The 12,184-nt window shown below is 37.1% G+C and overlaps 1 protein-coding gene across 7 annotated transcripts in view; it reads right to left on the bottom strand.

Annotated features, from left to right (window-relative positions):
• Positions 1-4,741: 4,741 nt before the first annotated feature.
• The window catches only part of RELCH (RAB11 binding and LisH domain, coiled-coil and HEAT repeat containing), an 82,276-nt gene continuing 74,833 nt past the window's right edge, over positions 4,742-12,184 (bottom strand). For all 7 annotated transcript variants that reach the window (XM_074899562.1, XM_074899563.1, XM_074899565.1 and 4 more), the window contains one exon: positions 4,742-6,527. In XM_074899562.1, coding sequence (XP_074755663.1) covers positions 6,407-6,527 — 121 coding nt within the window. In that variant the 3' untranslated portion in view covers positions 4,742-6,406. The remainder of the gene's footprint in view (positions 6,528-12,184) is intronic.

Genomic DNA, 12,184 nt, shown 5'->3' with positions numbered 1-12,184 from the left:
CCTTCGTAGAGAGAGAAGAGTGGAAATTACATACTAAATAATATTTTTAAAGAAGTACAGCATTCAGTGTAATACTGCCAGTTTTGAAACTGTCTGAAAATGAAACCACTTCAGCACAAGTGTAAAAATGCCTCTTTTCCAGGAGCTAGGATAACAGCAACTAACTCCCAAGCAATCCCTGAATTTGACTTCCATCTTTCCAAAACTTTCAACCCACAGAGTAAAATAAGGAATGGTTTGGTGGATACACCAGATGACTGGGCATCCGACCAGCACCTCATGTTCACATCCTGAGCTATTCCTTCACTTCATCCATGACGCTGAGCTCCCCTGTCCCTTACATGCACAAGGGCCGCAGCTCCTCGTGATGCCCCATCTCCCCGGGAGGGAGAACTAGGAGGCTGAGTATTAACCCTGGGTCCTTGAAACAATGTGAAGGAAACCTGTGCAGAGAAGCAAAACTGAAAGGCACACATATGCCTTTTCATATCAATCAGAAAGGCTGTGAAGGTGCTCCCATTCCCCAGCTTTCCACATCCTGTCTAGGGATGGGACATGAGATGAAGGGTTTTGCTGGATCAGTATCAATGTTTTTCTTCCACTAGATGTACAGTTTGGTTGCGGTTTTGGGCTCTGAGCTTTGTAAATATGAGCACCTGTGTGTCAGCAGGTGAGAGAAACCCAGTGTATGTACAAAGTTAAGGGCATTAGGAAAGAGCCCTCTAAATCAGGGGAGTGCTGGTGGGTTACAGTGCAGCTTATGGAGTATCAGCAACCCATGCACATAGTCCGTCATGAGGCCAGGGAGAAAGGCTGCCTCCAGCTGCCTCATCACCCACCACAAGGAGAGGGCCCTACTAGATCATCCAGTATATGGAGCTTTCTATACTGAGCTAAAGAAAAAAAAGGTAGAAAAATATCTGCACACTTTTAGCATAGGGGTCTCTAATTTCAGTTGAGGTCTCTAGTTATAAAAATTAACCCGTTAAAAAAACAATTTTATTATCTACCTAAAACAAAACAAATCACAAAACCATGCCATCAACTTGAAACTGTTTTCTTCCTGTGAAATGCAAGTTTCCACAGCAGATTATTGCCCAATCTCTTTGAGATTTTCAAACACTCAAATATTTTTCATGACAGAGCAACTACAATGAAGCTCCTTAGTCACACTGGTGTGGTTTACACAACATACCTTTTACAATCCCACAAAAATGTACCAGTGCTGAATGCCTGTCAGAAACCTGAAGTTTGCAGCATCCAAAAAAAAAAAAATCTCACAACCAGCCACCACTAACATGTCAAATATTTGAAGTACACGCAAGCACACACTGAACTGATAGGTTATCACCAATCACTGTGGCAATAACAATGCCTACATACTTCTGGAAAGAAACACAAAGTTGTGGTGAAATTTTAACTTTGAATATTTGTTCATGCTTATAAGGCATACCAACCTGATGACCTCCAGGACTTTGGTCATATATTCATCTTTAGGACAAGAGCAACACAGGCACGAACTGGGGAGCTTGCTCTGTCCTGCCCAGAGATGAGTCTTCTAAGGCTAGCAAACACCCACCAACCCCACAGCATAAGGACTGAGACTGTGAGTCCTTTGAAACACCATGCAACACCCCACTACCAGTTCCACTGAGTCACCCTGTCATTTTATCTAACAGCACACGTAACAGCCTGGAACTCTGAAAACTCACCTGAATATTGCGATGACTCATGCCTGGATCAGTAATGTGCATTCATCCCTCAGCAAAGGATCAAATCTAAATGATACCTTACTGCCTATTAAACACTACAGCTGCTTCTTCCCCATTCCCACTTCCTAATCCCCTCGTAGCATATTTAAAGGGAAGGTGTCACAGACCTAGCAGAATAACACAGAGGATTCTACAAGGCACATGCCACAGCAGCTGTAACTTTAGGAGGACTCCATCATACTGCCCCCACCTCAGCTGCAACTGGAGCTGAAGAAGTTTCTCAGGTTTGGGGGAATGGGAAAAATCTCCATTAAAGTGCAGGGCAAAGAGCGATAGCACAAGACCACAGCCAAAATAATTTTGGGGCACAGTAAGAAGCACATGCAATACCAGTGCTGGGAGAGGAACCTGACAGAGCACTGTCATGGCATTGGCCCTTTATGCCAATTGGTGAGTCACCTTTTCAAGTCACTGACTTCTACAGTGGAACTGCTCATGCTCGAAGTTTCTAGGAACTAGAAATCTTCAGGCTAAGGAAGCCTTTCACTACATTGCAAGTTCAAGTTCAGCACGTAGTGCAGATGCCTCCAAAGATACAGGCTGTTTACCATTGACTTGCCTGTCTGTTATAAATGACACAAAAGCAGAAACATCTTCTCTTACAGCTTACCTATAAGCATGAAACCTGACCAGCCTGAAACCCAAGGGCAGAACACTTTTGAAACAGCTTCTCTAGAAAATGATTACTCATTCATGGTTACTCACTGAGATTAGTTAACACATAATACATTAGCATACAGCACTAAAATCCAGGACTTGGTTAGCACTCCTCTACACCTTTGCTGACCAATTTAATAGCCTAAGCCAAATTAGCTACATATCTGAATGTGTTTGCTAGAAATATTAGCCAAATGCACTCAGTAAACCACTAAACCACTTTCCTTGAATTCTTGTTGCCTGGCACCATACTGCAATTCATTAACATTTACACCTGATGCATGAAATTCTGTGATTCAAGATCAATACCATGCCAATCAACTTGTTATATCAGCATCTTAGTGATTTTCTACCCCATGAAGCTTTACTGGTACTTTGTAGTTAAATATCAACATCAGTAAGTTTCACATGGGAAATGACAAAATATTTTGAATGCATGATGTGCACCTTTTGAAACAGCACCAAAATGCAGAGCCACTTGCTCCTGGAACAGAAAAATGACATTAACACTGTCACAACACAGAAAACAGAAATATTCCACACTTCTGCTTTTTATGCACCATTTGAATCATCTTATCATCCATATGTAGCAATGAATTCCCACAATGTATTACAAAATCTCCTTGCTCTTCACTACTTTTTAAGGGATATTTTTTTTCAATCTTAACATTTTAATGTGTAAACATCAGCTTCCTCATCTTCTCTAGTCACTAATTCATTCACAAACTTTTAGTTGTCCTAATGAGAACATACTTTTACACACAGCAATAGCAACATTTTTTCTTTTCTTGGTGGGAAAGAGGAGTGGAAGAGACTGACAGAAGAATGTGCAACTCTTCTTAAAGATCTCCCTTTATTCACCTTGGTGAGAAGGGAAATAATAATTTGCCTCATTTACAATTTTGGAAAATAATTCATTTCAGAACAAAAGAAATGCATAATATCAGTCAGCCTTACGCTTCGTCTACAGAAAATGTATTTAGAGCACGAACAGTCATTTGGGCAGCCAGGTACCTTCAGCCCACTGATTGTCTTCGCTTAAGAGCACAAGTCGATCCTTTAAAAAAAGATACTAAGATTCTGAAATTACAGTAGGGGCAGCATGAGACCTTCAACATATCCCCTATTTAAATCCAACAAGTTGGAAAAGTTCAAACAGAGATAATAAAGCCAATTTCAGGGGGTTTGTATTTTTCTTAACAGAATCCTTATTTTGGAAAAATCATAAGCAATTGAAGACAACCCTTTGGGAATTAATTGCTTTCCATGCTGGATATCCAGCTGTCTTATTTTAATAATGTATTTTCTCCCAAAAGGTTTACTTAACTTGTTTTGCGTAACAACAGAAGAAAAAAAATTAATTTAAAATACTTTGGTTATTCTTTTCTTTAAAGATTTCTCACTTTTGTTTGTTTTTTTTTTTTTTTTTCCACTCCTGAATGACAGTGCCATAGCTAGGAGGAAAAAGAAAACCCACACAGAACAGCTTCTTGCCATCTTCTTGAAAATTTGTCAACATTTGGTAAACCAATAAATAAACAAGCTCCTGCAACCAACACATACTAACAGAGACCTGAAATCTAGGAGACAAAACTCCTGAAGACAACCCACGTAAGGCTTGTTGCCTACACAGATTTTTTTTCCCCTCAGCAGTTACCATGATAGGGAGCTGGTATTCCTGGCATTCTCACTCAAATTCCTCCTGGGATCAACAACGTAAAGTAAAATACTGACTAGCAAGAGCTAAACTTTGTGAGAGGCTACACAGACTGGATCTAGCTGGGCAAAGATGCTACATTTATACTAACAAATGAGAGTCTTATCCCACAATCATCTGAAGTTAAATTGCTATCACAGTTTTTTGGCTTGTGGCAATTAGCAGGTTTCCAAACACTGGCTGAAGTTCAGTGTGGGCTAGGAGCCACTCTCACAGGCAGCCTGAAGGCAGCTGCCCTGCTTTGGCAAGTAGGAGTTTAACCATAAAGAACTCGTTTTGGTATCATGACTACAGAACTATCTCTGGCACTGCAACTACTGGAACAGATATAGAAAAAAAAATCTTTTTAAAAAGTTTGATACAGGAGATGAGACCCTGCATGAAAATTGCAATAAAGTCACATGACTAGAAGCCAGAGTGTAAGAGACACACCAAGATGCGAAATTTAGCAAGTTCAGTCCACCATCTGTTATGTAAAAAAAAAAAATAGTTAAGACTAAAGAATTTCTGTGCATTAGATCTCTCTCCTGTAATGGCTGTTTTGATGCAATAATCTTTTTCAGAGAAGACTAGAAGTAACAAGACAAGGCAGGTATACAAAACTTTTTATTGACAACAGAACAATAGAGAGGAACGTCACCACTTCCCATTCCTCAGGAATGTCTCCATTTCACAGTCAGTCTGCTAAAAGTATACTTTCATGGCAAAAAGCAACAGGAAGGCATGGAGCTGTCTGTAATCTCAAGAAAAATGTTTCATCAGTGCAGTGTAAAGGGACCGACAGCGTGCAAGTGTGCAGCAGGCCCTGTCACAACACAAACATGGCAGGCAACAGTATATGCAGAGCCAACAGGCACACACACGAAGCAGTTAGAAGTCTGAAATGATCTCCATTACTTCCACCTAAGGGCAATACCTGAACTGCTCCTTCATCCGTATTCTGTTTGAGAAATGAATGCTTTCTTCCCTCACTCCTTTTGCTTCCCCTGTCCTCGAAGATGTTAATACTTCCAACTGAATGGTACCGTGTCAGAGAAGGCCTGAGCTTTTTTGTTTTGCCACCTCATACCAGTTCATGCATGCACTTGAGTTTAGTTTCAGAAGCTTACATTGACATAAAATAGGGGAAAAAAAAGTGTGCTGCATAAGAATAAAAGGATTTGGTAGTTAATGCTTCCTTGCTAACAAAATATTTGGTAGTTGTTGAAGATACTCCTTGTAATGTCATTTTTATAAAGTACGTATGCAGTCTACTTAACATGGTAAAGAAACTGCATGTCAAACTCTCTTAACATAATTTTAAATACTATGAAATTAAGCTTGAACTGAGATTCAATCTAAACAACAAAATATCTTATTTTTAGCTTTCACAGTACACAGAACTGCACACTGAGTGCAAGATGAAAGCACTTTCTCCTGTGTAAGTTTCCTCTGTCTACAGAGCTGTACTGGGACCCCTGTGCCAATACATCTATTAACATTTATTAATTTATCATGTTTTTCCTTTACTTAGTGGATGTGTAGACTGGTTGTTAAAGTGCTTTAAAACAAAAGAAAAACCCCAACAAAAGAACACATCCCTCAAAAAACCACAACAGATGTGAGAATTTTATCTGAAGGACTTTGTACAGCATTTACAATGTCAGCATAAAGCATCTGGAACATGAGCATTCCCTGCAGACTGATGCAGTGCAAGCAGTCTCATACATAAAGATACTGCAATTCCTCTAGATTCAAGATGCACAATACTTACAAAAACAACCCTAGAAGCACAGACAAATGCTGGTGGCTCTTCCTCTTCTTCTTAGAAACATAATAAAAAAATCTGCATTACTCTTTCATAATTTAAATACATAAGTAATCTCCACTTTTATTACTTCATGACAATGACTTCAAATTTACATTATTTTAAGTACCGTCATAATAGCTCCATGTATAATACAGATATTTGCTGATATCCTGTCAGAAAATAAAAAAAAAAACCCTTCCACTATATAAAAAAAAACTATGCTGGAGAGACAAGAACACAGAACAGGGACTTGGTACAGACTATGATTTCAGTTTTATATCAATCACAGTTAACCCAAAATTAACAGATACACAGCGATATTCAAAAGCAGTGCAAATATCTTTGGAGGTTAGAATAAAATTTTACTACAAGAACGTAAGACAGAAGAAATTAAAAGGCAAGTACTTCAAGTACAGGAATCAGTCTCTGTGAGGTCCATCTTAGTGTTAGCTGGGAGTTCCTTTTCCCATCTTACTTCTTCCTCTGAAAGACATTAGCCAACATTGCACCTGATGTAGTCAGCTGGCCCATTTTGTTCAAAAACTTGGTCTTTGTATCTTCACTCACAAGGCTTGCTGCAATTGACATTGAGCTAGGAAAGTAAAAAATTTAGTGACTATAAAGAAAAAAGAACACTGCACTGTTATTTAATAAACAACTGAACTGTCTTTGGATTTTAGAAGTTTTGACATCACAAAAGACAGGTCCATCAAGATTTGAAGAAACATTACCACTAAGCCCAAATATACACTGTTAAATTACCATGTCCTCAAAGTCCTAATAAATATTGTAAGATATTTTTGTGCACACTACTTTTTACTATCTTTGGAAGTCACATTGGCATTTGTTAGTTATTTGGCAATTGCTCCAGTGACGAGTACTTCCGTGAAAGACTGGCTTTACCTTTTCACAGAAATGTCAATCCGTATGTTTATTTAGTATAAGAACAACAGTACTAGTTCAGACCAAGAATCTATCTAGCCCAAGTATCCTGCCTGCAACAGCAATCATTAGCAGACATGCAGGGAAGAGTAAAAGCAAGGTAAGCACAAACCAGTGACCTCTCTCCTTAATTTCCAACTCTTATTTTCCAACTATTTCCACCTGAGCAGAGTTTAAAATTGGCATGGTCTGTCAATCTAGTAACTGCCAATGGACCCCCCTGTAAATTTCTTGTAAACCCCACCCTGGAGCACTGAGTCCTACTAGGTCTACTCCTCACTGGGTGAAGAGCTTTCTCCTTCTTGTTGTTGTGAACGTGACTCCTGCTACCTTCACTTGAGCGCTCCTACTTCATATGGAGTAGAGAAGACAATGGAGAGTCCACAGTCTTTCCCATAAACTGGATTAGAAGGAGCAACCCAATTAATGCTGAACCGACAAGATGCTACAGCTTTGAACAACACATTAAGAAATGATCCCCATGCTGCAAAATTCACTCTTTGGTTTTGTTTTTTGTTTGTTTGTTTTTTTTGTTTTTTTTTTTTTAAATTTACAACACATCACTGAGCTCAACTTCAGATATACATAACTGTTCAGGAGTAATTTGTCTCAAGACACAGTCCAACAAGGCAAATGTATGATAACGGGAATATTAATAAATATTCCATACTTTCTATATTTGTATTTAAAATGGCAAACATATTTTTAAACATCAGACAGGGCCAACTTTACAAAACATTTCCAGTGAAATACTCCCATGTAAGCTCAGTGTGGACTCTGCCATTCAGAATTAGATCACAAGAACTGTCTTACTGGCACAGACCAGCTTTCACAAACTGACTTTTTAGTCTGCAAGATTATAAAAAGTTGGTAGACACTTTGGTATCAAGGCAGGTCAAGTTGAAGTTAAGTCCAAATTGCTTCAACAGAACTTAAATTATTTCTTCAAAACATAGCAGGGATGCATTCGGTATTTTTTACCATTTCATACCACAAAGACGGGTACTTGGCAGTAATGAATTCTGGTTCTTTTTTGAAGAGAGTACTTGAAAAAACGAAAGGGAAGCTTCTCACTAAGGCCATGCTGTGGCTTTACAGACAGCTTAATTGCATTGTAACTACATCCTCTCAAATGCATCCCCTATCCCTTCTACTTTTTAAGGTGTCTTCTCACTCTGTTCTGCCTTTCCACAGTGCCTAATGGACCTAGATCCTTGAAGGGGCCTCAGGTATGCCTCACATAGCATACCTGAGAGTATCACAAACCATACTCTTATGTAATTTTTTCAGTACATCTCCTGTTAATGGAACAGGTTATTCAAATCAATTGTTTCTCTTTAAATCTTACAATTACTTGGTATTTCCTGAAAGCTCTGCGAAGTTACTCATTAACTAATATTTAGTGTTTAAGCATAATTTTATTGAAAGTACAATGTCTGAATTTTTAGTAAAGTTAGAAATTTTGAAAATTGTTCTCAGGTTATATCTCTTTTTTAGACAACATCTGATTAAAACTGACATTATTTTAAAAATAATAATCTTTTGATTCTATTTAGCAGTCAGTGATGACATATAGCTGTTTTGAAATTATTTATAATATTTTAAAGTGAAGTATTTCTTTCACAAAGCCAGACATCTTTGGCTTGATTAAACATCTCCAATCAACTAAGGAATCGTGTATTTCCAGTTGATAAAACTTAGCAGGTAAGTTACTACTACTGTAAGATGGATTTCTTGTGAAATTTCCCTTGATTTCATGATAAAGCAAGGGCACATAAATTATGTAAATAACAGTTTATACTTGCAATCAGCTGGCTAACAGCAAGAAGATATTCCAGCCTATGATGTATCCTAGAGTTGTGTGTAACTAGGGAAAATTATTTGGGAAATTCAGTACATTCCAAACATTAGCAACATTAATAAAATGAAATTGCTCACATCAGAAAAGAAAGCCTAGGAACTGGTGACAAACATGTAGTTTTAAGCAAACTGTGCTGTCATTATTCTAATGATCCTGAATAAGCTTGAGGAAAACCAGGAAATGTTCAAGTGACTTTCAAAACATTTTGGGGGGGTAGCAGGCATCTGATGTTAAAAAGAATGAACTGGAGTGTCTAGAAATTCATGTTTTCTAATACTATGTACTGTAAATAGAAAGATAATCCACAGCACTCGACATACTTAGAAGTTTAAATATGCCTCAAAAGTACTTCTATTACTATTCAAATTGAACGTTTAAACATAATAGTAGAACCAATATGAAATCAAATAATTTCAGTCTCATGTCTGTAAAAAATAATCAAGAGAACCCAACAAGGCAATAACATATCTTATTTGAAACAAGCAGTCCTATAGAAAAGTCCTTGCATTTACTCACTATTTAAAAACCAAAAGAGAAACCAATCCACAAACAAAAACGATGTGCAAACATCAAATGTGTCTAGATGATTTACATGCTGCACAGAATTCTGCAAGTTTTATGGGGAAGCTTTAGGACAAAACAAACATTCATGATGGACATTTTATAAAAAACCAGTTTGTAACATAAGTTGTTACACAAGATTGAAATACCTTGTTAATTGCTAAAGAAAATGTTAACAAAAGTGGCTATCCAGTATGTAAAAAGAGGAAGTTTAATCTTTTTTATAAAACTATTTCTGTGACCCCGTACTATTTGACCAACCTTTTCTAACAGTAAGAGGCAAAGACAAGATAACTAACAACATCTTATGACTGGTTTTGTATCCAGTTTAATTTTTGTGCATGCATCCTCATGTTGTGAACAAAATGAAGTAATTTAACTCCTAGTTGTATTTATATTTTTGTCAAATATATATTTAACACTGAAATTAGGAACCGAAATTGGAAAAGGTTTAGCAAGAAAAAGGAGATATTAATGTATATGAAAAAGCTAATTTCTTCAGTGGTAAAATATCTCGTGTTAATTTTTTGCAATCATAGCCTGATTTTGTAAAACAAAGGGGAAGGCTAATTAAAGAATGAAGCAACACACTGGGAAGAATTACCCTTTTTAAGTCTCATTTTTCAGCAGCTGCATTCCAAAAGAAAATACACTGGATACTTTATCATGTTTGGATTTATTTGTTTCTGTAATAGCTTAATAGGACTAACTGTGATTTTGAAATATTTTCATAAGAGGGATTTTAAGTAATACAGACCTCTTCCAGTTAGGTTACCATGTCTGTACTGATATAAGCTAAAGCAAGGTAAGTCTATACCCTACTAAAAGTTGATCACTCAAACTGTAGCCACGCAGAGAACGGCTTTGATGAACTAGGTATGTTAAGACATTCGAGAGGCAAAATTACACGTTTTTAAAAGAAAAAAAAAAATTTAATCCTGTCCAACTGAAGAGCACCACTTGAAAATTAGGAAGAGTTCAGCCAAGGAATTAGGTTTCACAGTTCAGTTAATACACGTAGAATAATAAAAAACATTTAGGTAAAGGTTAATGTTCTTTAAAGAGACTGGTTTGATACTGTTTACATTTGCTGCATTCTGGAAGAGGAAAAGAAATATTTTGGAACACATCTGCCTGAGAAGGAATTAATTTCATATTTTCTAATGATTTCTCCTAAAAGGCTGTCAAGTTGCTCAAGAAGTGATAAATTACTTCAAAAAAATTTTCAGACATGAAAGTCTTATCTTACACATTGAGATACATACACTGCTTTCATTTTTTTCTTTACATATTCAAATTCTGATGTGGTGGCTTTTTTTATTGCACAAAGAATGAAAATTAAGAAAGAATAAAAGAACATTAGTTAGTCTGTAGATTAAAAAAAAAAAAAAAAAAGAGTCCTTAAAACCCAGGCAGGGGAAACATTTGCAAAGTAATAGATGCCCGTGTATGCAACTGATTCTAATTAAGCAAATTGTTAGTCAAAATATTAAGTCACTGCTTATGTGGAGGGATGTCCTCACACAGGTTGGTTGGTAAGCGTCTACAGCAATTGCTTAGCATCAGATCTGCAAAGAGTCTGTCTATTAATTCTGCCTTATCACAATTACCTATTGGGTATCTACTGCACAAGGTACATAGTACAGGGAAGACCTTGATAAAACTAATGCTTACTTGCAAAAAGTAGGATGGGTCTAATGAAGCAACTAGCAAGTTTCTGTCTTGCCAAGAATCACTATAAGTAGGTTGTTTTCTGAGGAAATAGCTGGCTTAATTGCCAAGCTTTAATATAGCTGAAGGCAAGCTAAGCATTCACCATTCTTTAAAAATAAAAAGCAAATACACATATGCTGAAGAACCTAAACAATACAGGAAGGGGATGGGCATTCGGAGTATGGCTACTGGGGGACACAGAGGTACGCATGACACAAAGCTCTATTTAAGAAAAGGCAGAGAGGATAAGGGCAAAAGTACAAAGCTTGAGGAAGTAACACAGTGAAGCTCAGGGAAAATATGGCATGAGCAAATGCATGTTTTTGCTTCTTAACTGACTGGCTATTTATGTTGCAAACAAGGAATATGCTTGTGGAGTGATTAAGTCAAATAAACCTGCTCTTATTTTGTGGATAACTAATATGTCAAAGAAACGGTTATTTCATCATGAAAACAGCCACTCAACTGGAATACACTTAGTCAGTACAGTCCCTACTTCATAATATTGCTACATGAACAGGGAAGAGGAAAAAAGGTGACCAATGGTGCATTCTTCAAATCTTAAAAAGTTTTGTATTTCCTCTCCCTGAGACAGGACTTCTATATGACTAGACAGAATGACTTACCTTATTAGAAAAGATACACTATGGATTGTGATTTGTTGTAGAACCTGGACATTCTTAGTCTTAAAATTATTTCACTTCCAAAGTCTAAAGTTCATTTCTAGTACGCTTTTAAGAGTTGACCTGATGGTAATGTCTCAAATTGATTCCTTTCTTACTACACTCTGTTATCAACTATACCAATAAACAGGCTACTTACCCCTAGTAAAGCCCGAGATATTTTATTTGATGCACGAGAGACTAACTCTTTTTCCACACCATGTCTCTTCTGTTTAATTCTTGTACACCTTTCCTATTTCAGTTGCTCTCAAACTACCAGTTGCTTCCAGGATTTTGCCTGAGCTCTTTCAATAGGTAAATTCTATCAATTTGGTACAGATATGGAAGCATGACATAAACAAGTTTGAGTTAATTGTCTTGGATTACCATGGCAAGCTATCAGGACTGTGGACAGATTCTCTTTTTCAGATACCTATTGTTTCTTCTCGAACTTTTCCTGGCAACACTGCTAAGGATTTATTAAGTCATAATAACCCATGAGAAGGTATC

The sequence above is a fragment of the Athene noctua genome, chromosome 2, assembly GCF_965140245.1.
Source record: "Athene noctua chromosome 2, bAthNoc1.hap1.1, whole genome shotgun sequence".
NCBI lineage: Eukaryota > Metazoa > Chordata > Aves > Strigiformes > Strigidae > Athene > Athene noctua.
This window is presented reverse-complemented; position numbering and strand designations above follow the sequence as displayed.